The 26,725-nt window shown below is 43.8% G+C and overlaps 2 protein-coding genes across 7 annotated transcripts; both read right to left on the reverse strand.

The window, feature by feature from the left end:
• Positions 1-718: 718 nt before the first annotated feature.
• On the reverse strand, positions 719-10,068 carry rnf150b (ring finger protein 150b). Its single transcript, XM_076092321.1, has 6 exons — positions 8,637-10,068; positions 6,970-7,220; positions 6,404-6,558; positions 5,912-6,008; positions 5,439-5,703; positions 719-4,950 (listed from the first exon to the last, which is right to left on the reverse strand). Exons 1-6 carry the CDS (start codon positions 9,085-9,087, stop codon positions 4,832-4,834), a joined length of 1,338 nt encoding a protein of 445 aa, XP_075948436.1. The 5' UTR covers positions 9,088-10,068; the 3' UTR covers positions 719-4,831.
• Positions 10,069-11,075: 1,007 nt separating this feature from the next.
• Positions 11,076-25,136, reverse strand: LOC142950736 (type II inositol 3,4-bisphosphate 4-phosphatase-like). Of its 6 annotated transcripts, none has more exons than XM_076092328.1 (26): positions 25,043-25,136; positions 24,459-24,641; positions 24,141-24,199; positions 23,784-23,865; positions 22,942-23,121; positions 22,755-22,802; positions 22,512-22,615; positions 22,266-22,385; positions 19,059-19,138; positions 17,271-17,352; positions 17,109-17,178; positions 16,787-16,934; positions 16,362-16,492; positions 15,913-16,020; positions 15,712-15,820; positions 15,043-15,208; positions 14,727-14,900; positions 14,490-14,634; positions 14,167-14,381; positions 13,599-13,722; positions 13,343-13,460; positions 13,120-13,260; positions 12,800-12,885; positions 12,615-12,712; positions 12,018-12,172; positions 11,076-11,391 (listed from the first exon to the last, which is right to left on the reverse strand). In XM_076092328.1, exons 2-26 carry the CDS (start codon positions 24,559-24,561, stop codon positions 11,271-11,273), a joined length of 2,967 nt encoding a protein of 988 aa, XP_075948443.1. In that variant the 5' UTR covers positions 24,562-24,641; positions 25,043-25,136; the 3' UTR covers positions 11,076-11,270. The 6 variants fall into 6 exon arrangements, with proteins under 6 accessions (XP_075948443.1, XP_075948441.1, XP_075948440.1 ...); XM_076092326.1 differs by having other exon boundaries at positions 11,076-11,761; XM_076092325.1 differs by having other exon boundaries at positions 11,076-11,761; positions 12,800-12,891.
• Positions 25,137-26,725: the final 1,589 nt, after the last annotated feature.

Raw genomic sequence — 26,725 nt, forward strand, 5'->3', positions numbered from 1 at the left:
TCACTGCTTCCTTCAGTTAGATGTGTGTTGTTACTAATGGATAGAAACAATAACAAATTACTATTTCTGTGTTAAAATGTTCTTGATAAACCCATTATGTATGTAGAAGAGGTGCCCCATAGTATGGTTAGATGAATGTTTGTTCAATAAAAACTGTTTTGTGTCCTCAATTTATCATTAATGGTATATTCGTCACCAAGTTTCACCATGAAGTGATGTTTGTTCTGTAGTCTAGAATACTAAATGATAAACCACCGTCAACCACCCTCAGAAAATGGAGTGTCCTGGTAATTACTTTTGTAATAATACATGATTATAGGACAATGCCACTTTTTTTGTGTAGAAAATGGATTTGTAGGCTAGTTAAAATACATAAAACTTTGACTCCATCTACAACTAATAAATTGGTGCCCACACTACCGGTACTTGTTTTTTCTTCCTTCATTTTAAACTATTGTTACTTCGTCTTGATTGGATTTTATGAATGCTTGAAACAACATGAATTCAATCACTTTTTTTTTGTAAATAAATGTTTTCACCAACAAAATACACACAAAACCCAGAAGTTCATAAAGTATAAACAAGCAGATGTAGAAACCGTTCAGCTGTAATACAATTTTCATTATTGGGAAAATACAAAATCCCATCCCGGTTAAAAACTTTTTTTATTTTTTAAAGATGACAAACAAGACACCAGACTGGAATAAACACAAAAAACTTGAATTGAAAGTTTTATTTAAATTCTGTCCCGAATCAGAACACGTGCAACAACTGAAACACAGAAACAAACATGGCCGCTTCGTATTTACACGTGTGTACGTCTGTATTTTTGTGTTTGCGTGCAACAGGACAACCACACAAACAGACGCTCAGTAAAACAAGTAATATCGTAGAAACGCACGTAGACGCATCGGATCGCCTCGACTTTCACCGTCTCTCTGGAGGGATTTGAAACTTTTTCTCTCGTTCTTTTTTTCTGAACACATTTAGAATTGTTGAAATGGATTCAAATCCACCTCAAAGCAGGTTGTGTGTCAATTCAAAAAAAGAAAAATATTCATGTTACATTTTTAACAATTTAGAAGATTAAAATGTATAATCCCAGATGGGATTACACATTTTTAACAATTTAGAAGATTAAAATGTATAATCCCAGATGGGATTACATGACTCAGGATTCAGGATACAACACAAATTACAATTCATGGCAAATTATATGGCAGTTGGTCCACAAACACATTAGCAGTTTAACCAGGAAACATTTTCCAGATCCTTTTTTCGTAATCAAATTTACAAAGTGTCTCATAATGATCCCACACTTTTCTAAAACACAGAAATCTTGAGGGAAGACGAGTGAAATGTAGTGAACGAACAAAATGTTCGAAGGACAGATGAAAATTAAAAATTAAAATAAATCAGTTATTAGAAGGGAGACTTTTCCAGAACCTTCCAGATAAACAGAATTAAAGTGCATCAACAACAAAAAAAAGAGTCCGAGCAACTAATCAAAACACGGCATCCGGGGGAAACAGCCAATGGGCTGCGAGGAGAAGTGGGAACAGGAGAAACCAATCAGACGTCATTACTGGCAGTGACATGAAGGTCCCCTTTATTTAACACGATAATAGAGACAGATATCAAAGTATTAACTTTGTTTTAAGAATAAGCATTGGGGGGCAACATGCCACAGCAGCCTCAGTCTCTACTAGAAGAACAAGATAAATGGATCAAATTCATTTTCACTATGGTTGCAGCAGATTCAGTCACATAAAAAAATATATAAGAAAATGAAACAGTGCAAATGTAAAAATAAACATTCTCGGTTAAAGTAAAGCTTACAGCACAAAGGAAGTGACTTTAATTATTGTTAAATGGCCAAGACAACATGAACACATCCATCATCTTTATATAGTACAGCTGATTGGTTCTCCACCATTTAACCAGTGTTTCTTTATTAACTAATGTTTGTTGTGTACTTGGTAACCGACAAAGACCGCAAAGTAGGAACATGAAATTTTAAAAGCTGTCCTGGCTGATTTGGTTCCATTTCAAGTCTACGAAACATCACGAAAGACTTGATTACATCTCCAGGTCGTTATTATTATTCATAAATACAGTTCAATGGTTGAACTACAGATCCCATTATGTCGTGTGATGGTTTTTCCTTAGTTCCTTTTCTTAAATTTGCCGAGTTCTGAACACATTCTCGAACATTTAAACTTACAATAGTTTAGAATCATTCCATCGAGGTGCTTTGCGGGGTGTTTTTATGTACAATTACACAAATAATCAACACTTAAATCTGCCCGGATACTCAATCACGCTGAGACTCCTCAAGTCTTTGCTGCTGGGCGTCTTCGTTACAAAAATAAAAACGTCTCCTCTGGTATCAAAATAGACGACAATCTTTATCTCTCTTGGCGTCTGAACAGCCGTTTGGCAGACGGACAGCGATGCCACACGGAGAACACGTGGAATATATATTTAATATTTACATGCTCGGCATCCAGAGTGAACTATGCTCACTAAAGCAGGGAAGGATGTAAGTCTACCACTCTGGGTACTGTCGTTCTGTCGGCTTTCACAGCTTGTTGTGGTGGCGTTTGAATTTTAAAACTCTGGGAATGGTAACGGCGGCTGACTCTTATTGTGGAAGCGGGTTTAAACAACACATCTTAGGTTTGGTCGAGATCGGAGAGAAGATGACAGACTAAAGAGTCAGAGTCGATCCTTGATTGTCGGGGTTAAAGGTGTTTTTAAAAAAGGCAGCATGAGGCCGTGGTGGTCAGGCAGACGGACACTAAAGACGAGGTTCCTACGTCGCATTTTAACGATTAGCAGACGTTACGACTCAGGACAGACCGACACCGTGCAAGACTGATGAAGAAAGTCTGTCCGTCCTTTTACCTTCAGGCAGACACGAAGGGATTACAACCAAACTGATCACCAACGCGTCGTAGAAACGCACCACATTTCTGCTAGATCGCCCAATTCCAATGCCCGATTCCAACGCCCGATTATGATGAATTAAGGTGCCCGATTACGATTTATGATGCGCTACGATCCGTCAATCTGGCTGTCAGACATTCGGATGAATTTCTGGTACGTCCCAAATTGTGGTTAGCTGTCTCGCAGTTCAACAGTCCGATTTCCCAACAAACATAGCTGCTGTCAAACAATCCGATAAAAACTGTACTGAGCTCGTTTTATTACTAATGTAGTATTTTACATGTTGGGGCCAAACTGTAGTCTCGACTAAAACTCCTGTGATATTACACTTTTGTTGCAGAACAGAGCAGCTTCTACTTTCTAAGTAACGCTGCCTTTCTCTCTTTTTGTCAACATCGTTGAGGACATAATCATGATTGAATTAACTTTATTGGACGTCGTCCCTGGACATCGTCACTATCTCTAGTTGGAGCTCGGTGTCGCAACCGATTGTTTTGTACAGCGTGAGCATGAAGGAAAGCAGATTAAAAACGTGAAGTTAACAAAATGTACAACACAAATAAAAACCTCTAAATGGCGTAAATAGAGAAAGTAAATGGCGGTGCAGCTGGAAACTCTCCATCATGGAGGCATTTCTCTCGTTACCATTTTCTCAGAATGATAATAATTACTTTTCGGTATTAAAACAAATTTCATCAACCGTTCCCACACCTTATAAAATCAATGCAAACATTTCTTAGTGTCACCATTTTGGAACCACGACCGAAGACAGAAAGCATCCAAACCAAATACTGTGAGTACTACTGTACAGATAGAGGAGCCTTGAGTTATACCGACTAGGAAAAAGTAAAACACTGTGTAGTTGCTATTTAATACTGCAGTCACACGCAGAACACTAGAAGAAGAAGACACAAACCGAAGCAGAGCAGCTGGTATGTCCTTTCAAAATAAAACAAAAATAAAAGCGTTCCTTTCCGTTAATGAAAAGTCGGTCATTGCACACGTCCAGAAACAGCACCGGGCATGTTGGCAGGTCACTTCAACCGGAGGATAAAACCTCCAGAGAATCCAGACCAGGACAGGAAGTGAGTCACCATCAGGTCTCGTTCTAGTTGTTGTGCCTCTAACAGAATATTCCACAAAAGGTCCAAGAGCGCTCGTTACTGAAGAACAGGAAGTAATACGCAGGGAAGTCTAGATTCCTCACAGATCCTCCGGATTTATAATCCTGCTTTGGCAGCTGACTTCCTCAGTTTGAGATGATCCTCGTGGTCTCCAGAGTTAAATGTTCTTCTGGAGACTCGGTTTGAATCCCATCAGACCATCAAAATGTCCACGATGTTTGGAGTTCAGGTTTCTGTCACTGTGGGTCAGTGACCGATGGGGGAGTCTGTTTCTAGAACCAGACAGGTGGACTAAGTTACAACCCAGTTTAACTGGTTAAGACCAGGGTCACCACACTGGATCACACCCGTGTTAGACCAGGTTAGGTCCTGGTTCTAACCTCGCCAAGAGCCCAGGAGACTACAAATGACGCCAAACCCTCGAGTCCAGATCAAAACCAACACACACCTTAAAGTAAGTCCACTATGTGCAAACCCATCAGAGTCTAGACCCTGCTTTTGGCTAGTCTCGAGTCCCCACCGGGGGTCCAGACAAGTTGGTTTGGTTCAGCTAAGTTCTGTATCACACAGGTCCAGACAAAAAACAAACACAGTTAAAACCAGAACCAGGTCCTGGATCTGGTTTCAGTCGGGTCGTTCTCTGGAGCTTCAGGTCCACTCAAGTCTGTAAAAAATGTGGATCTGATTTGAGTCTGTATTGACCCGGTTTAGGTGGGTGGGTTAGGGTTCTGTTCTGGTTCTGGTCTGGTTTGCTCCTCTCAGGACTTGTCCCCCAGCTGACACTGGTCCATAGACCCCTCCTCGTCTGAGAGACCCGTTTCAACGGTGATGACCAAGGACGCCACCGAGGCGCTGCTCGCCATCGGCTGTAGCTCACCTGGAGGAGGGAGGAGGGAGGAGGAAGAGAGTCTCATCCCAAACCAGACTATTACAAGTGGAGCCTCCATTTTCTTTTTCAACATTGGTAACACTTGGAGAAATGTTGAATGTATAGATTCATTTGTTTGCCAATTTAATTTATCAAACAAATTGAACTTGCGTTTCTCATGATTGATGTCATAATAACTGTTATTCTGCACTAAAGACATGTTCTAGTTCTCTCTACTTCTAGTCCTGATGGTTCTGTTTCATAGAGGAGCAGGACTTTTATAAGAGTAGAAAACGCCCCAAAACTGGGGTTCTGTTTTGGGGTTCAGAGGGTTAAACTTTGGATGGATTCTTTCTGTCCTTCACTACGAAAAACACGCATCACATAAAAGAAAAGTTGAATGTGACTTTAATTACATGCCTCAGAATCACCACTGGGTGTCAGTATAACACTTACAGTAGCCGGTCAGTGTGTGTGTGTGTGTGTGTGTGTGTTACCTGTGTGTGTGTCTGTGGTGGCTGTCAGTGGACTGTCTCTCAGGGTGTCTGGGTCCTGGTAGTCCTGAGGGAGCCCCACCCTCCTCACCCCGGGGTCCAGCACCACGGAGGCTCCGTCCCCCTCGCTCAGCGTGCCGTCGCTGGAGGCCCCGGACACCACGGCCTCCAGGGCCAGGGCTCCGACTCCGCCCGCTCCCACACCCCCCCCGCCGCCCAGGGCCAGGTCGTAGTCCAGCGGCAGGTCGTCCAGGCAGTCTGCGTTCAGCTGGAGGGGGAAGGGGGTCAGAGACATTTTAACAACACACCATTAGTTTTACTTTACTACTTTTAAGAAGTTTGAGAAACACAGTTTTGCAAGATCTTCTTGAACTGCTGAACAAACATGCCGTTTCTTCTCCGTAGTATCTCGATGTTCAACATTCTGTCAAACTCTTCAACACAAGTTAAAAACGAAATGAAGCCGGTGGACTCACAGCGATGCCGAGGGCTTTGAGGATGTTCATCTTACACATGGGACACGTGCGGTGGTCCAGCAGCCACGGATCCACACAGCTCTTATGGAACAAGTGTCTGCAGACAACAACAACAACAACAACGTTATTGTTGTCTCAACCGTGAGACATTTCAACCTTGACAAAGGAAGCGCAGAACAGATCCACTCTTCCTGGTCTTACCTTTCACAATAAAAACCCTAGACATAACCGTTTACCAGAGGGACCTCAGAGTCTCTCTCTAAGAGGAAACTCTGATGGCTAAACAACAGTTAACCTCAGACAGACTCTCCTGCTCCAATCTATCCAAACCTTCTGTTGACAAAGTGTTGCAACCGTCAGTGAATTCACATTCCTGCCAGTTCTAAAAGCCTTTAGGGATCAACAGGACTTATCCTTTCAATCATGTTCAAACAGCTTTGTATGAACCCTGGTTTAAGTCCTGCTGAAGTTCCCGTCCCTGTGTGGTCTTACCTGCAGGGCAGGATGCGGACCACGTCGTTGGGTTTGTAGCCCTCGATGCAGACGGCACAGTTGTCGAAGTCGGCCTCCGTCTCCTGGTCGCCTTTCCTGATGGTACGAACCTGAAGCTTACTGATGGCCTTCTTAGCTGCATCACCAAGACGACGCTGTGAGGGGGGGGGGGGGAAGAGAAAGAGAGAGAGGATGTATATTAGTCGCAGATTAAGAAGCAGTAGTTAAACTTCTTCCTCAAACGTTGTGACTGTTGTGAGATTTAACTTTAGATAAAAGTTTCCTGTTTGAGTTTCTTTTCTTCAGTTTTCTCCAGATTACAAAATCTTTTCTTTATTTAAAAAGATATTTCAACACATTATAATAACTCAGTGGAAGCAGCTGTGATTAATTATGACTTGTGAACTGAATTTCACAATTTGTATGTTATTGTTTTTGGAAGCAGCTGTTTCTAATCAACTGGTTTGGGAACATTTAGTAGTATGAACTACACAGTAAGCAGACACACAGGTTGCGGTCCAGAGCGTTGGCGTATCATATTATTAGTAGGTGGTGTTGTTGTTTACCTGGTTGCGGTCCCGAGCGTTGGCGTATCTGAACCTCTGGATGTAGTAGAAGACGAGCCAGGCCAGAGAGATGATCATGAGCACGATGAAGGAGATGGAGACGAACACCACCGAAGTCCTGCTCACGTACTTCTGAAGGTTCCTGGTCCCGATGGTGATCGTCATGTGGACCGTCACGTTGTGCTCCAGAAGGGTCGCCACCTCACGGCCCTTTAGCTCCGGGATCATGATGGCGACCACCTCACCTGTACCTGAGGAGAGACGGGGGGGGGGGGGGGGGGGGGGGGACACTGTACGTCACCAAATACTCTACATTTTAATATAGATTCAGCAAACAGATATTTGATTATAACTGTGGGAAAAGAAACACGAATGACTCTTATCTTGTCAAGTGTTTGTTGCGTTACAAATTAATTTCATCGTGCATCCCTGTGTTGCATAATGACAATAAATGATCCTTGAATGTACGGTATATAAATAAACACATAAATATACACATATACCTCAGTCACAAAAACATGGGAAAATAGGGTCCAGGTACAAAAGTACCAACATTACCCATTAATCATCTGGCAATCTAAGAGATTGTATTCAGCTTCTGTATCTTGTTCATTCATTCAGTAACAACCCCCCCCCCCCCCCCCCCCCCTGATCGTGAACACAACCAGCTCCTCTTCCGCCCACAAGAGACGGCTAATCTAAAAATAACCCGTAAACCTCGACATGCTTCTGAGTGTACATCCATCTATGGTGTGAAGTACAAACACCAGGATTATATAAGAGACTGCAGCATTTCCATCACGTAGTAACCAGGGATTAGCCGGTGACGGCGGTCAGGTGTGAACAGGTCAAACCATTTCTGAGGGTTTATTTCTGGAGAAAAACAAGCTCCTAAAACTGATGAACGAACAGTTTCTGAAGAGGAAGAAGTTTGTTTTGGTCTCTTTTTTGGAGAAACGACCCTAAATTTGAGAACGCGACTCTTTGATTTAACGTTATGATTTTCCATCATGAAATAATGTTTTTGACACATTTTCAGCATCAAAGTCATCGATGACTCACTCTAAACACTCATACTGATATAAAACACATTGATGTACATATTGTGAGTATCTGTGACGCGTTTGTTCAGAACTTGATGTACTGGACGTGTCTTTGTGTCTTTGGGTGTTCAGCCACGTGTTGTGGTGAATTTCCCCCCCCGAGGCCGACGTTGAACTCAAACCAACCTCAACTAACACACAAAGCAACTAAATCAATGAGTCTGTGTCTAAAAATACTCCCCTGGGATCAATGACTCTCTGTCCCACATTAGTACTTCTATCCACACTCACGTTGTAAACGATCAGACCTGTAACGTTAACCTAGTCAACAACAAGTCCCCAAACATGTTTCAAGAAGTGACAAGAAATTAAAATGAAGTGGCAACTATTTAACTATTTCTTCTTATTCTTTGTCTGGGTCTGGGTCTGGGTCTTTGTCTTGTTCTCAGACTGAGTCTGGTCTGGGTCTTGGTCTGATCTTAGTCTTCATCTTCGTCTTAATCTTGTTTTAAATCTTGTTCTTAGTTTCGGTCTCGTCTTATTCTTTGTCTGGGTCTGAGTCTGGGTCTCGGACTGAGTCTGGTCTGGTCTTGGTCTTGGTCTTATAAAACAGTGTCACTGTACCTGGATGAGGCATCGTGAGGGTGTCGTTCACATTAGCGGCCCCCACGTTGAAGATGACCACCGCCGAGGCGTTGTGTGCTGCAGCGTGGCGGATCTTATCCTTGTAGGTGCAGTTGCCCGGTGCAACCAGCGCCACCCAGGCTCCGGCCTGCGTCGGCACCGCGAACCGGGCGTTGGGGTCGCAGGCTTGCCGGTCGCTGGGCAGAACCACCACCAGGTCCTTGGCGTCGCGCTTCGGAGAATGCTCACCGTAGCGGCCGCACTCAGTCTTCTCGGTGCGGAGCTCCGACGTGGCCGGGTCCACGTAGGTGATGTTCACGAAGGCGGTGTACCACTCCTCCCGCTCGGCCACGGTGAAGTCCAGGCACAGCAGGTGGACGAAGCAGAAGGACAGCAGCCACGTGGAGAGGGCCAGGCTGCGGCAGGCCGCCACCAGAGAAACCGGTGCCATGGTGATCCAACCGTCGGTGGAGAGGAACCAACCGCCGGTGGAGAGCGGGACGGAACCAGCCGTCGGTGGAGAGCGGGACCAACCGCCTGTGGAGAAGAACCAACCGTCTGTTGAAAGCGGAACCAACCGTCGGTGGCGAAGAACCAACCGTTGGTGGAGAGAGGAACCAACCGTCGGTGGAGAGAGGAACCAACCGTCGGTGGAGCGAGGAACCAACCGTCGGTGGAGAGAGGAACCAACCGTCGGTGGAGAGAGGAACCAACCGTCGGTGGAGAGAGGAACCAACCGTCGGTGGAGCGAGGAACCAACCGTCGGTGGCGAAGAACCAACCGTTGGTGGAGAGAGGAACCAACCGTCGGCGGACCAACCGTCGGTGGAGAGAGGAACCAACCGTCGGTGGACCAACCGTCGGTGGAGAGAGGAACCAACCGTCGGTGGACCAAGGAACCAACCGCCTGTGGAGAAGAACCAACCGTCGGTGGCGAAGAACCAACCGTCGGTGGAGAGAGGAACCAACCGTCGGTGGAGAGAGGAACCAACCGTCGGTGGACCAACCGTCGGTGGAGAGAGGAACCAACCGTCGGTGGACAGCAGACCAACCGTCGGTCGGTAGCGTGCACACCGCACAGACGTCTACTCCACCATCTTTAACTTCGACGCCCACTCCTTTACCACCCTCTTCCTTCTCTTATATATATTTTCCCGTGTTTTCAGCTGTTACCTATCTTCACACGTCCGTTAGCCGTCTCCATTAACAACCGTCACCGAGAACACAACAACAACAAAACACCCACGAGAGGAAGAGCAGCTTCAGACAAAATCCAACCGTTAAAACGACGCGACTGCACGTTACCGAAGTAAAACACCAAGCGGTGAACGTACTGTATTATAAGGTTAACAGTTATCTATCTAAACGCAGTAGGCCAGCTAAGCTGCATTGTTTTGACTGGGCCTGAGCGGACCAGTGCTAAGCTAGCGCTAATGTGATACGGGAGTTCCGGTTGTTTGATTTAAAATAAAAGCAGATTTATTTCTCGTGAAGAGCTTGTATTGCTGAATTTATGTTTTTATGACTCACAATTTAATAAAATAATCACGTACATAATAAAAGCTCTCGTATTTCAGATACGCTGACGAGTTAAACTCCACAAATGAAAGACGTTACCTTTTATTCTGAAGAGCATTTCATTTCCGTTATGAATGCGTCTGACTTGACGTATCTCTATGAGCGCTGTAAGCCGAGCAGCACCACCTGGCGGCCCGGAAGAGAAACTGCAGCCAAAACATTACAAACCGACCAGAATCAGATACCACAGTCAAAAAATACTCCATTATAGGTAAAAGTCTTGCATTCAAAATGTAGCTAGTATTATCAGCAAAATGTACTTAAAGTTTCAAAAGTAAAAGTACTCATTATGCAGTGTTATATTCGTATTTTTTATCACTAATAAATACACATATGAGTATTTTAATGTCATAGCTGTCATGTGGAGCCAATTTGTGATACTTTGTATACTACTGGGTGGATTAGTAGTACAACTTTAAGTGTCAAATAAATGTAGTGGAGTAGAAAGTACATTTCCCTCTAGAGATGTACTCTACTGAAGTACAGTACTTGATGTACATGAAATTAGAGCTGAGACCATTAGTTGATTAATCAACGGAGGATAAATCTGCAGCTCTTTAGATGAAACATTCATCATCAAATCATTTTTTAAAACACAAAGAAGTCAGAACGCTCTCAGAGTTCAGTCCTTAAATAAAACTACTCGCTAGTATTCTGACTTTTACTTTCACTCACCTGCTTTCTTTAAGTTCCTCCGTCACTACAAAGTCACCGGTTGCAACAAAACCTTCTCATAATTAAATTAATTTCACATTTCACAAAAATGAAACATTAAGATCCATCATGTGGAGAAACCATGCGTGTTGATATATTTATATGGTGCATATTCTTAATGTGTTTAATCAGACACCATCACTTCATGTATCACTGAACATTTAGTTTAATTCATTTGATGTTTGTCAGAAATAAATCAAGTATTCATTTATATCAGAAACGTGTTCAGTGAACGTCAGAGAGTCATGACAACATAAAAAAATTACATTTACACAAACTTTACACGATAAAACAATCAATAATAAAAAACACAAATCTGTACAGAGAATAAAGTAAAGTGTGTTCATCCGAAGCTGCCGTCTGGAGGTCGGTACAGTTTGGGGAAAGTGAGCAGCTGAACGCCGCTGAAGGCGAACTTCCTGCTGCCGATGTTCTTCTGCACGTTCTCCATCCTGCACCCGTCCCTGTGCACACACACACACACGCACACACACACACACATATAAACACACACTGGGAAACTGTCTTGTTCAGTGATAAAACAACAAGCATCCGTGTAGTCCACTTGGTGCCCAGTGCTCCCAGTCCGTGCTGGTCTACTGGTATTTGGCCAGCAGTATAACCAGGCTGAGGATGAGCCAGAGCACCAGGAGGTGAGAGGACACCAGGAGGAAGGCCACCGGGTACAGGTGACGTCTGGGGGCTTCGGGCGCAAAACACGGCGGGAGCCACGAGCCCTGGAGGCCGGGGGGGCGCTCCCCCGGGTCCAACCCACAGACAGTGACTCCTGACTGGGCGTAACAGCCGAGCATCTGCCCCCAGGACAGACGAGACCTGGAGGAGGAGTGTGTGCGTGTGTTTGTGTGAGAGAGTGTGTGTGTGTGTGTGTGTGTGTGTGTGTGTGAGAGAGAGTGTGTGTGATGAAGGGAGACGAAGAGAAGAAAATAAAAAACAACGGATGATAAAGATCCCGAAAGAAAAGAAAGAAAATGTGAACAACACATAAAATAAAGAGGGGAAAGAAAGGAAACCCAAAGGAGACGACAGAGGAAAGGAAAGGAGGAAGTGGATGTTTGCGTGTTGAACGAACCTCCTCATGCAGTCGAGTGCGACGCTGAAGTGCTGCCGGCGGAGTGAGTGTCGCTCTCTCAGTAACACACACTGTTCCAGCGTCACCGACATCGCCGTGCGGTCCTTCGCACTCTTGCAGCTCGTCAGGCGCACGCCGTTCACCTCACGACACACCTGAACACACACACACACACACACACACACACACACACACACACACACACACACACACACACACACACACACACACACACACACACACACACACACACACACACACACACACACACACACACACATTGTGTTTGTGTCTCCCGATGAGTGAAAGTCAAATATTCTCATCTTTTTGCTCTCCACCACCATATAACTTATTATTTATTTTTGACCTCTCTGTACTTATTTCTCTCCTTGTGCTGCTACATCACCTGAATTTCTCCCTGAATTCTTAGTCTTGGTTTTAGTCATAGTTTCAATCTTGTCTTTTCTTGGTCTCAATCTTGTTTTAGTCTCATTCTTAGTGGAGTTCTTAGTCTGGGTCATGTTCTTACTCTTATCTTAGTCTTGTTAGAAAGTACACCTTCCAGACTTCTACCTCACAGACTGTCGAGCGTCTTACCGTGGCAGCGATCCACAGAACCCCCACGTTCTTCCTCTTCTTGGTTTCCACGCTGTGATCCAGAGAGGACAACAGGTCCGACAGAGACCGGGTACCAGCTGAGAGGGACAGACGCTCTGGTTCAGACCGGATTGTGATTTCTGTCTCAAAGACGATCAACAATAACAGAGGAAAGAGAGTCGTACCCGTTAGAGGCAGCGCGTTGCAGTACGCTCGGAGACGCTCACAGCTCTGCTGGTTCACTCTCTCCTGCAGGGAGCTGTCACCAAACCTCAAACAAACAAACAAACAACAACAACAAATAAGTAAACAAATATGTTTATTAAACCAGGACTTGTGAGGATGTCTCAAAGTTTAAAGAAAAACTCATTTCACACTGAAAACTCAGGATTTCTGCAGGTTACAGGAAGCAAACGAACATCTGTTGCTCTTTAAACATGTTAATACTACACTCAGTCAAATATTAATGTGTTTATATATAAAAGTGTATGAAGTGTGTGTTCACCTCTCAGCCAGACTCTGCTGCTGGTTGATTCCAATGTTAAAGAGAACCGGATGAACTCGTATCAAACGTCCGTCTCTCACTTCCTGCGGCAGCGACCCGAAGGTCTCTGAGGGCAACGGGACCTCGACGACCAGACCGCCCCTGAAGGAGGCGAACACACACTGAGCTGAGGGTGCATTGTGTGTGTGTATGTGTGTGTGTGTGTGTGTGTGCGTTACCCCACCATGCTCCGCTGAGCGTCGGCAGCAGGTCGTCACCTTTAGCCTCGGTGACGGTGAACGCGACTCTGCTCAGGTCGGCCACACCCACCTCCATGTCCTCCAGCATCCCCACCTCGTCACCTGACACATACACACACACACACACACACACACACACACACACACACACCATGTTAGAAGACATGCAGCATGTGTATCAGGTGTGTGTGTGTGTGTGTGTGTGTGTGTGTGTGTGTGTGTGTGTGTGTGTGTGTGTACCGTAGGTGCTGAGCAGGCCTTCAAACTGAACCAGGAGTCCGACAGAGTGGAGCTGCAGTAGGAAGTCGTGATCCTCCAGACCTCCGTAGAGCTTCAACATGAAACCACACACCACGGCTGAGAGCTGACGAGACAAGATGAGATACGTTAAGATAAGATGAGATGTTTCTCTGTAGTTGCTTTGTGAGTCTTTTCGGTCATGTTGAGTCTCTTCTCGGTCGGTACGTGTCTCTTTGAGGGACACTTTGAGGCCCCTGACACGTTTCGCAGGCTGCCATTTTTTTAAAATCTGGGCCAAGTGAATAAAAAAAAGGCGGGTTTGTGCAGGAAGTCACGTGTCCCGCTAGTGAAGGTTCTCTCTGACCAATCAGAGGTCTGCAGTGTTTTAACTCCACATTCTTGTATCGGCTCAGATCGCTATGAACCTCGAAAAAAAAAGTACCAGGTACTACCCACAACTTGCTATTGATGAACCCTAAAAGAACACTTCCAAGCAAGTATATCTAAGAGAAATAAGAAGATTAATTCATTGTTTTTCTATATATATATATATATCTCATTGTCTCACCGCCTGGCTGAAGACGGCGTGGCGTCGTCGGACCACGTGTGCCGGTCCCTGGGCGACGGTCGTGGCCACCGCCCCCTGCAGGACCACGAAGGTCATGGCGGCTCGGGCCTTCCCCACCGCCTCACGCACGCAGTCCCTCAGAGTGAGCACCAGGGGGAGCAGCTGCTCCTGCCAGGAGGACGCAGAGGAGGAGGAGGAGGAGGAGGAAGAGGAGGCTGGAGGAGAGAGACAAGATCATCATTTAAATTTCTCTGCTTTAGTTTTAATCAATAAACCAAAAGTTTTTGTGAAATACAGTCTGAACAGGAAACAAAGCGTCCCACCGGTGTTCTGAGAGTTTGTGTCCCCCGTGGCTTCCTGCTGCTCTGATGACGTCACCTCCAGGGGGCGGACCTCCCGGCCCTGCAGCCGGTCCACCATGGCGACGATGCAGTTGAGGCTCATGGCGACGTTGGCCCACGCCCTGTCCTACACACACACACACACACACACACACACACACACATAAAAACAAGCACAACACTATAAGAAACGAGTGAAGAGCTCTCACACACACTTGCCCATTCCTCCTCGTCGTACTCCGTGTCCCGTTGCCTCTCCTGATTGGTCGGCGTGTCGTCACAGAGCAGCCCGTTGCTGTGGACGTGGCCGCCGTCGGGTGAACGCTGGCTGTGGATCGTCAGCAGGGCGCTCTTCACCAGCTCGTCTTTGAGCGCGTGAACGAACTGCTCCGTCTGAGTGAGAAGGAACGATTTAAGAGAGAACGAGACTCAGATTATTAACCTTCTGAACATCGAAGCCTTTAAACCCTCTACTTCCAGCCTCTCCTCTCTCCTCTCCTCTCTCTCCCCCCCCCCCCCCCCCATCCCTCCTCACCTGTTGAGTCAGGCCGTCCAGGACCAGCTGCAGCCGCGTGGCGCTCAGCTCCAGAGAGACGGCCAGCAGCTCCTCAGCGAGCCCGAAGACCAGAGGCTGCAGCTGGGCCACGCTGGCCAGCAGCTCCCTCGCTCTGGAGCTCTCGTCCCGGGAGTACGAGACGGAGCTGGAGAGAGAAAGACAAAATAAAACTGTGGGGCTCTCGGTACTTGTACTGTACTCCAGTACAAATACTAGGTACTTGTACTGTTTCCTCTATACTTATTCGTCGCTGCTGCTAAAATTCATGATCATCAACGTCCTCTGCTCTCTGTGACACTCAACGAAAACACGGTCTGTAGATCGATGCGTTTGAATGTTGAACTAAAGTTCACGGGTGCGAGTTGCTGCCGGACAGTTTTAGCCGTGCGCCATTAGCAACATTTGCTAACAGCGGCGCGACAAGCTGATGTGAGTCAGACAAAATGTGCCGATCCACCTAACGCACAAGCTTTATTATTCATTATTCCCTTAATTCAGTATTTTCATATCATAAGAGATGTTTTTCAGATTTAAAGCCTGTTGCATTATGGGAAAGTGAAAAGAAACAGATGCACTAATCCAGACAGAGATTACAGAGATTAATCCCCCCCTCCACACACACACACACACACACACACGCACACACACCTGTCTGTGTGGTTTGTGTGTTTACTGAGGAGCTTCTTCAGTCCTCCGTGTTTGAAGGCCTGGTGGTGATCAGCTGGAGCCCCGACTGTTATGACCTCGTACCACACACCTGGGGGGGAGAGGGAGAGAGAGAGATTTTATTGGATTATTATTAATAATAATAATAATAATAATAATAATAATAATAAATTCTGAGTGGACCTGTGCTGTCTGGACCGGTGACCTCCATCCTCTGCGAGTGCAGGTTTGTTGGAACAAACTGAAGATGTTTGTCTGATTTACTGCTGCTCGACTTAAAACACGACGAGGCTGTTTCAAAGAAGAAGAAAACCATGAAATCATTTTCACACAAGGTGAATATAAAACTCTTTTTTAAAGGCATAGTTCAACATTTTGGGCTTCCTGGAGTCAAAGTATTTTAAACAAAGATGTAACGTGCAAAGGTAGAAGAAGTACGCAGATCTTTACCTAGCTGTTTCCCTCTGCTTTCAGTCTTTAAGCTAAGCTAAGCTAAGCGGCTGCTGGCTCTAGCTTCATATTTATCGTACAAACACGATAATGGTGAACGTGAATACGTGATTATCTCCACTGAAAAATGTCAAACTATTCCTTTAAAAGGCTGGTTTCGGCCCCTTTAATTCATTTCACACCTGAGAGTTTGTCGAGCTCAGCAAGCGTTTCCCGATAGCAGCCAATCAGGTGGTCACAGTGGTCGATGACGTCGTGGCGGAGCCCGTCCCAGTGGGGTGAAAGGTCACCGAGCTCCGTCACTTCCTGGACCCTGAAGGAGGGAAATAAATACGGGCTTGTTTGAGATTTACGAATGACTCTGAATGATTAAAGCTGATATATAAATATAAAGCATCAAGAGCAAATTAAGACAATAAGTTTCCATAAACGTTGTTGAGTTAATGAGCTCGTAGTTCAAAAGCCTCAAAACAAACTATTATTACTTTATTTCATTCTTAAATGCAACATTTGACCTTGTTCTTTGGATTTTCTGTTGATAAAGTTCAGTTAAAAGGTGAATAGAGAAGCGTCACATGACTTTAACACAGAGAATACAAACACACACCGGCCGGTGTGGCTCTGTATGAGCGCGCTCAGTAGCTGTTTGGGTAAAGAGAAGGAGAGCGGCGTCTCTGACATCTGCTCCCGGACCAGCAGCCATCTTTGATCCTCCGTCTGAAACCGGTACACCTTACACACCTGAGCACACAACACTGCACACACACGCACATAAAAGTATAAGTATATATAGATATATATATATCTATATATAGACAGACAATGTCAAAATCACTCTGAACACATTCAACATAAAAAGTTCCTAAATTGTAAAAAAAAACAAAAAACTAGCAAGACAAAACTAACTAGCTTTTAAGTAGATTTCTGACCCGCTCTCATCATCGGACTGTTTTCTTTGTCGTGGAATGAGCTGTGAAGACTGTCGCACAGAGCCGGACACTGGAGAGAGAGAGAGAGAGACGTGGTGCAAAGATCAACACAAAGAAAGCTGTGACATCTCTACGTTACGCAAGAACAACCAGAATAGAAACCTTGTGATCAGGAGGAGTTTCTCCCTCCATCTGCAGACGGGACACCTTCACCTCCCCGGCCTCGTTCACGCCGTCCATCGTCCTGATTTAAAGAGAGGACAGAAGAAAGAAAATGTAACTAGCTACTGAATATATGAGAAGAAAGACTGACAATAAATGTACGAGTATGACAAAGATCGTAAGCCTTAGCAATGAAGAAACAGCTAACTTGCAACAAAACAACTAGCAACAAAAAACTAATTAGCAACAAAACAACTATCAACAAAATGACAAGCAAGACAAAACTACCAAGAAACAAAATGACTCAAAAGACTTCCTAAAACTAAACTCTTCCTAAATAACAAGATGACTAGTACAACAAAGCTAACTAGTAAGAACATAACTAGCAAGACAGAGCTAACTGGAGAGAAGATGACTGACACAGTTAAGTAGAAATAAGAGCCTCAACAAGACAAATCAACAACACACAAGATCACTAAATGATCAAGCTGAAGACTTCTTATATACAGCTGAGTAGACAAGAAGACAAATCTAACTCACTGAAGACATCTTGCTCAGCTAACTTGGTCATTTGTTGTCATCAAAGATAATTAACACGCCATGAAGAAACCAGAGAGACGAAGCCAACTCTCCTCAGCTAACTGTGCAGCACAAAGCTCTGTCACTCAGCCAACCTGTGCCAGGTAGAGGCATTAGACACACCTGAGCGTAACGTGTCAGCACACCGACCACAGACACACCTACCTACTGCACACCCACCCACTGCACATCCACCTACTGCACATCCACCTACTGCACACCTACCTACTGCACATCACCTACTGCACACCTACCTACTGCACACCTACCTACTGCACACCACCTACTGCACACCAACCCACTGCACATCCACCTACTGCACACCACCTACTGCACACCTACCTACTGCACACCAACCCACTGCACATCCACCTACTGCACATCCACCTACTGCACACCAACCTACTGCACACCTACCTACTGCACATCCACCTACTGCACATCACCTACTGCACACCACCTACTGCACACCTACCTACTGCACACCACCTACTGCACACCTACCTACTGCACACCACCTACTGCACACCTACCTACTGCACACCTACCCACTGCACACCACCTACTGCACACCTACCTACTGCACATCACCTACTGCACATCACCTACTGCACACCACCTACTGCACACCTACCTACTGCACACCACCTACTGCACATCACCTACTGCACATCACCTACTGCACACCACCTACTGCACATCACCTACTGCACATCACCTACTGCACACCTACCTACTGCACACCAGCTACTGCACACCTACCTACTGCACACCACCTACTGCACATCACCTACTGCACACCTACCTACTGCACACCACCTGGTGTCTCACGCTCTCTGAAGGTGTTGTGATATTAAAACAGGAAGTGTGTTTCTGCTCTCTACGGAGGCGGAGCCACACACACACACGCTACCCCTACGGAGGCGGAGCCACACACACACACGCTACCCCTCTCACTTCCTCATCTGACTACAGGTAACCAAGCAACAGCCAATCAGGTGACGTCTCCGACACCTCAGTGAAGAGACATGAATTCATCTCACTTACAGAGAGAAGCCTCAAAGTGAGATTAAAGGAGGTTTTCTGAGGAGGTAAAGCGTGTTTGGAGCTGTTTTAACTGGTAGAAACGTTGACAGTGACGCTAACATAAGAGCTGGAGGATGTTAGATGTTCATACGGGAGGTTATTATAATAACATAGTGTGTTTACCTGAGACTCAGGGAGATGTGAGGCTCTTTGGACCTGAGCAGATCTCCGATGGAGAAGGAGGTGAAACCCAGAAAGCTCCTCTGAGAGAGACAAAGAGTTTATGTGACATTAAGATGTGATGTGTCAGTATGTTGGAACCTTTCCCGCTCTGATCCAGCCTGTATGTAGTTCATGGAGGGATTCAACACTGGCTGCAATAATAAATACACATTTTATACAGAATCTTACTGTTAATATACAATATATCATCATCACTTCATCATCTGAGCTCAATCAGAGCCAGTTACACGTCACAGGGAAACAGATACACGTCGTTGTGAAGGTTCAATACTTGTGTTTATGTTTAGTGCTTTTTATTGAGCTTATTTATATTATTTAGACTAAATAATAGAAACACCTGTCAGGATATTGCAATACAATTCGGTTGAATCAACACCTAAATTATATCATGTTATGTAAAGAGCTGCAATATTAATTCATTAATAAATGACCCATTCTGTCTGCCACACACACACACACACGCATCAAGGTCACGGCCGTGGACCAAAAATCCCCCTCAGCAACTCGTTGCTATGCGATAATCAGAGGATTACCTTGACGAGTGAAAAGCACTCAAATCACACACACACAGACACACACACAGACACACACAGACAGACACACACACACTCACAGACACAGACACACACACAGACACACACAGACAGACACACACACACTCACAGACACAGATAATACTATAAACTGAAGTCAGATGTTCTTGTCTTTGATATTTTAATGATAAAGTCTGTTTAATTCTAATGTTTATTTTATTGATGTTAAATGACACAAATGTATCTTTTTTTTAAGCATCAGCATGAACAGGAAGTGACGCTCAGCTGCTGATGAAGATAAATGTTATTTTGTTTCACATTTAAAGACTTTAAAACACAGAAGTCACACAAACAAATCGGTGTTAATTATTACAGCAATAATGAACATGATAGAATAGACTCATGATTTACTGCCACGTGATGCTAATAATGTAAAAATAATGAAGAACAGAAAGGAGAACAATATGTATTTATTCACTTTCTGTTGAAGCTCTGAGTTTATAAAATACAGGAAAATGATAGAAACATCTTTGTTGTTGCTACTTTATGGCATTTTATAAACAGATTTAATCATCGATCCAACGGAGGAAGACGTTTTTAATAAGTAGAAATATCTTAAAGTCCTGCATTAAGAATGTAATTTAAGAACAAACGTAAAGTAAAAGCACTTGTATATCGTCGTTTTATTTCTTATTTTATTCATATTAGTTGTTTGTTGTGACGCTAACGTCTGCTAGGAAACAGAACCACAGAGACAAAGACAGACAGAAGGAAACCAACAGGATGTTGAGGCTCTAACAACACAAACGGTTTCCACATTTCCTCGTTGAAGGTTTAACACACACACACACACACACACACACACACACACACACACACACACACACACACACACACACACACACACACACACACACACACACACACACACACACACACACACACACACACACACACACACACACACACACAGACAGAGATCTTCAGCTAAACAACAGGCTTTTAAGATTACGTGCTAATCCTCATCAAACCTAGACACACACACATAAATACAAACTGCACTCCAACAATTCAGTCAGACTCTACAGGACATTTACACTGTGTGTGTGTGTGTGTGTGTGTGTGTGTGTGTGTGTGCGTGCACCTCCCTACCTGTCCAGCAGAGGAGCTGTTCTCTCCTAGTGGACAGAAACATTTGGTGCACGACATCATCCCGCTCTGCATCCCCACAAATTAAAAAACCTCTTCCTTCCTGTTTACTTCCTGCTATTTTGTTTTAACTTTAATCTAAAAGCTACTAAAACATAAAACTTGAGTCATGCTGAGGTTTGATACAAAGCTGATGTTTTAGAGTGAAGTAACTCGTTCACAACTAGAAGTAATCAGAGTAGCTGCAGAGCAACAAAACACCTCCAACACTGAATGCACTTAACGCAGAGTTTACCATCTGCCCCTGAACGCACCGCTGAAATTAAAGCTTTTCTATTGAATTTTGCACAAAAGAGTCGAATAAATGTGTGACAGCAGCAGCTACAAGACGGCTTCTCTTCCTGCTACAGGACGGGTCTACAGACTGTGAAGACGCAGGAATAAAAGAGAAGAAGATGAAGAGCAGGAAAAACGGACAAATTAATCCATCAAATGAAAATCCTGCTTCACTGTTCGTCCCTCAGCTGAAAAGACTGAAACACACCGGATAAGTATCTCTCTGCTCGCTCCATCACCACCACCACCACCACCACCTCATCCTCCTCCTCTTTCAACATGGCTAACAGGATTAAAATAAACCATTGGCATCATGGGAAATATGCAGATTAGCGAAGTGCCTGGCGGGCCGGTCGGGGTCGAGTTTGACAGAAAGGAAAACGGCCAAAAACGAATATAAAAAATCTCACTTTCTCTCTCTGAGGCTGCCCTCGATGTTCACTCTGTGTGTGTGTGTGTGTGTGTGAGAGTGTGAGAGTGTGTGTGAGTGTGTGTATGTGTGCCAGATTAACTGAATTGAGTGTGTGTGTGTTGAAAAGCTACCACCGCTGGTATTACACATCCTCTGCACTAATCCTCTTATACGCTTAGAAATAAAAGCTCTAACTAGAACCTTATTGGGTTCTTCAGCGTGTCCTCATAGGAGAACACTTTTATAAAGGTTCAGAGGGTTCTACCTTGAGCCCAACACGAAGGGTCTTACCGAGAACCCTCTCTGAAAGTTTCCACCCAGAACCCCCTATGAGGGGTTCTACAGAGAACCCTTCTCTGGTGTAATGGTTCTACCCAGAACCCTCTCTGGAGCTTCTCTTTAGAACCTTTCCACCATCTAAAAGGCCTTTAAACACCAGCAGCGTGACGAATAAACAACACAAAAAAAGTAAAATATTCACCATATGTCCAGGGCTTTTATTGTGAAAGGTAAGAAAGGAAGCAGCAGGTCTGGTCTGCGCCGCGTTTGTCGAGGTTGAAATAAATAAAGTTTGCCATCTTGTTTCAGAGCCTCCGGGTTGTTGTTTCGAAAATATAGGTGCAAGCAAACCCGTTCTGCAATGTGATTGGTCGATGCTTTGTGAACGCAGCATTATAGTATAGACACACACACACACACACACACACACACACTTACTGTGGCGTGTGTGGTCGGCTCCTCTCGGTGGTAAACGGTGACTTTAATCCTGCTGTGGCGGTAGAGAGGGTAGTCACCACGAAAACACACTGATGTCAGAAACACGCTGGCATCCTGTCCCTGACACACACACACACACACACACACACACACACACACACACTTTGTGAGGACTTTGAAACATGCTTATCAGGCTGCATTTTAAAGCCAGTAAGTGTGTGTGTGTGTGTGTGTGTGTGTGTGTACCTCCACTATCTGGCAGCAGCAGTGCTTCCTGACTGTGTGAGTGTCGATCACACACACTTGTACCGTGACTCTGCTGGCTGCCACGGCAAGCGCACCTCTACACTCTGAGAGTGAGAGAGAGAGAGAGAGAGAGAGAGACAGACAGAGAGAGAGAGAGAAACAGAGAGAGGGAGAGAGAGAGCATGATGAAACATATGTGTGTTTGATTGTGTGTGTGTGTTTGATTGTGTGTGTGTCACATACCGACACTCAGGTGCAGTGGAGAGACTTTAGCAGTAGATGAGTCTCCACCTTGTGGTCACAAAGCAGCATTACATCAACACACAGTGAAAACATATGGTGGTATTTGTCTCCAGAAAAAAACGTTATGTTTAAAAGAGGGCTTCTTGGTGCTTTAATAATAGATTTATTATGTGTATGAATATCAAACCTCCAGCGTCTTCCAGGTGTTCTTCCCCCCCGCTGCCGTGGCTGCCGATGAGCTGGCGGAGGCGTGCGATGTGTCGCCTCAGCCCGTCTCCGTTGGCGTCTCTCAGGACGGCGAGCCACGACAAACAGTCCTCAGAGCCGCCGGACTCCAGGAACACGACGGGGTCACCGCCCAGAAACACTGAAGAAGACATGCGGTTAAAAAGACGATGCTTCAGTTATGGACGTTGGTGCAAAGAAGCTTCGAACGTCGGACTAAAGCTATCATTTTAAGGGTCTTTTAGGTGTGAAATCACAGACTGTGTATAAGAAGTGGACGTAGTCGTCGTGACGTCACTCATCGGTTTGTGGACTGATGTTTTGAAGCCTCGAGTTCAGCGATTTGGTCGTCGCCATCTTGTTTTTTTGCAACCAGTGAACAGAAGTGACCATACCTGGACTGAGGAGGAGTGACGCAGAGACGGCATATACGTCTCTGGTAGAGACCTGTCAATCACCGTGTAGCCCCGCCCTAAAGCATCCCCTGCTTTATGGTCTGTTTGACTCTAAATGGACCATAATGTACTAAATGAACATCATGCTGTATTGAAGAAGACTTGAAACTAGAGATTGAGACCATAAACTCATGTTTACAATGTTTACTGAGGTAATAAATCAAGAGAGAAGTAGAGTCATTTTCTCATAGACTTCTATACAACCAGAGGAGTCGCCCTGACGTCTGTAAACCATCAAACATTCTAAATATCATCCTTTTTACAGACTACAGTGAACACATCACGATGACGTTATGGATAAATGTGACGTACTTAATGAAGCTTTAACGGAGTAGAATGAGTTACTTACTGACAGACAGTCGTCTGTCATCGTCTGGAAGCTTCTTCACGTCACATCTCTCCAACAGCAGCACCTCCTCCAGTTTACCACCCTGAACACATAAACACACATAAACATAAAGATATATTTTAATACTTCCGTTTACGTTTGTAGATTTCTCCTAAATTCACCAAAAGTTACCATTAATGCCTCATTTCCATATTTAAACATAACATTTCAGAAAATGTGTAATACAAAAAATAATTGTCTTAACGTCAGTAATCAGCTGGTGAAGTTTCATGTTGATATCTATTAGTTAATTATTTTACCCTATTCACATGTAGTGTCTCACCTTTCAAATACAAAACCACAGAAGAAGAGTCTCACCTGTTTCTTCAGGATGAAGAGCAGGTTTCCTCTCAGACGACAGAACTTCTCACAGAGATCTGACACAGAGGAGGAGGAGGAGGAAGAGGGTTTATCTGTTAGTTTACTTGTATTTGTTTACGCTGCCTTCATTGAAGCATTCAGAAGCTTCTTCTTCTTCTGTTTGTCACACGTTACATTACAGGAAGTGAAGTCAGAGTGAGTCAGGATGGAAATAGAAGGAGATGACTGCTGCCGAGGAGCCGCTGAGCAAGGCAGCTGACCGCAGACAGAGGGAACAGAGAGAAGAAGAGACGAGTAGAGCAGAATGCGTCTCACCCGTCTCCCGTCGTCCTACTCGCAGCGTTCCTTCTTTCTGGAAGTTTCCAGATGTTTGTCTGGACAGAAACAGCAGCTGGCTGTGGTTCACCCTCAGCTTCATCGTCCTCAGAGCACATCAACCGTCTGCTGTCATCTTCATCATCATCGTCATCATCAGATCTTCATCATCTTCATCACAACCTAAACAAATACACAGAAATAAAAAAAACATACATACATATTCATGTATACACATACATATATAATATACTGTACATATACATACACACATATATACATATATATATATATATAAACATATATACACATATATACATATACATATATATATATATATATGTAAAAAATAAATCAACACCTACAACTTATTCTATGTAAATATATATGTTAAACATTAACGTCACGCAACGTAACGTTACTTTTTACGACAGTTTCTATCTTACAACCGTTAACCTTACTTGGTTCACACGATGGTAAACTTCTCCAAAAACACGTTTATCTGAACCAAACGGCTTCGTATTAAACAAAGTGTACATGATCTAACATTATAACACAACATTAGGTTCATCGATATCACTTACCGGAACACTTAAGAGTTTCTGAGACTGAAACCTACTTTTACAGCCGCTGTTTGTTGTTAGTAGTAAACCACAGCGGATGAGCTTTGGACCACTCAAGTCTCGCGAGAGTTGCGTCCTCTCGGCTGTGCTGAAGATCCACAAGATGTCGCGAGAGAGACTACTCCACTACATTACATACAGCTAAATATCACACAAACCTTTAAATAACACGATTTATTTCGGTAGCAGTACCATAGTGTAAACATCTAATAATATTATACATTATTTTGAAATGGGACATTCTGCATAATGAGTACTTTTACTTGTTGTTACAGAGTATTTTGGCATTGTAGATATTCTAATTGTACTTAAGTAAAATATCTAAATACTTCCTCAACAACACACAAACATAGATTTATTAATTCTTATTTTTATGGAGCTTAATTTACTTTACATTTAGAGCCTTTTAAGTGTCTTTACACGGTAAAGGTGAAAGGAAAAAGAAAATTAAAATGTAAAATTAAATAGAAAGAAAAAAGTTAATGTAACACAACATAACATAACAACGCAACATAACGCAACACAACATTGAGTTTTCACTTTTGTCACCTCAAGTACATTTGGCTGATAACCTGTTGAATGCAGCACGTGTATACGTATAATATGTAAAACTTTAAATTAAATGGAAAGAAAAAGGTTAACGAAGTTAATATAATATAATGTAAAATATAACACAATACAATTCAAACAAGTTAACCAAACATAACATAACACAATATAACTTAACACAATATTACATAACGTAACATAATATAACCTAACGCAACACAACGTAACACAACGTAACATATTATATTAGAATATAATACAATACAATACATTACAATATAATATAAAACACGATGAGTTTTTCCTTTCGTTATTTTAAGTACATTCGTCTGATATTCTGTTGATGCAGCACTTCTACATGGTGGTATTATTACCACCACTAAAGAGAATAGAGTGACACACACACACACACACACACACACTCATGCTGCCCTTCTCCCTACTTCTCTTATCAGCCCCTCAGTCATAAAACCAGGCTTTACTCTCAGTCACTGAACAAACTGCTCTCTGTCCTGTGGTTCGGACATCTGGAGTCAGCAGCAGCTGTTTCACTGGGACTTTGCAGCTTCAGCAGGCGAGTAATAAACTCTTTTACTCCAGTTGTCACCTTTTGTAGGAAGACAAATCTGAAGTGTGAGCTGCTGAGATTAATCCACACCAGGTTCAGGTAGAGGAGGTGAGAGCAGTTTCTACTGGGAAGCAGTGGGTGGAAAGTACATTTACTGAATTTAAGGTACTTTTCTGCAACTTTATACTTTTATTTCAGAGCCAGATATTGTACATTTTACACCACTGTGTTTATTCAACTATTTTACATGAAGATTCAGATTAACAATACAAACTTTGATGTAATATCATAGAATAAGATGGAACTTTACTATGTTTACTAGCTTCTACTTTCAAAGTGATGTACACATTAACGCATCAATTATAATCCAATAATATAATATATATTATTCTTTTACTTTTGATACTTTAAAGACTTTTTGACACCAAGACTTTTGTACTTTTAATTAAAAACCCATTACTTTTACTTGTAACAGAGTATTTCTACACTGTGGTATTTCTACTTTTACTTCACGTTAAAGACCTGAG

Source organism: Anarhichas minor, unplaced genomic scaffold, assembly GCF_050575085.1.
Source record: "Anarhichas minor isolate MPS153535 unplaced genomic scaffold, ASM5057508v1 ptg000016l, whole genome shotgun sequence".
Classification (NCBI taxonomy): domain Eukaryota; kingdom Metazoa; phylum Chordata; class Actinopteri; order Perciformes; family Anarhichadidae; genus Anarhichas; species Anarhichas minor.

Bases quoted from the DNA above. Each gene is read 5' to 3' on its own strand.
- rnf150b (XM_076092321.1), bottom strand. From the start codon at position 9,087: ATGGCACCGGTTTCTCTGGTGGCGGCCTGCCGCAGCCTGGCCCTCTCC. The intron at 6,559-6,969 runs GTAAACAACAAC...CCCCCCTCACAG, and splicing joins ACGCTCGGGACCGCAACCAG to CGTCGTCTTGGTGATGCAGC. The intron at 4,951-5,438 runs GTAACACACACA...TCCCTCCTCCAG, and splicing joins CACCACAGACACACACACAG to GTGAGCTACAGCCGATGGCG.
- LOC142950736 (XM_076092323.1), bottom strand. From the start codon at position 24,561: ATGAAGCTGAGGGTGAACCACAGCCAGCTGCTGTTTCTGTCCAGACAA. The intron at 13,723-14,166 runs GTGAGACAATGA...TTGTCTCGTCAG, and splicing joins ACGCCGTCTTCAGCCAGGCG to CTCTCAGCCGTGGTGTGTGG. The intron at 12,173-12,614 runs GTAAGACGCTCG...GTGTGTGTTCAG, and splicing joins TTCTGTGGATCGCTGCCACG to GTGTGTCGTGAGGTGAACGG.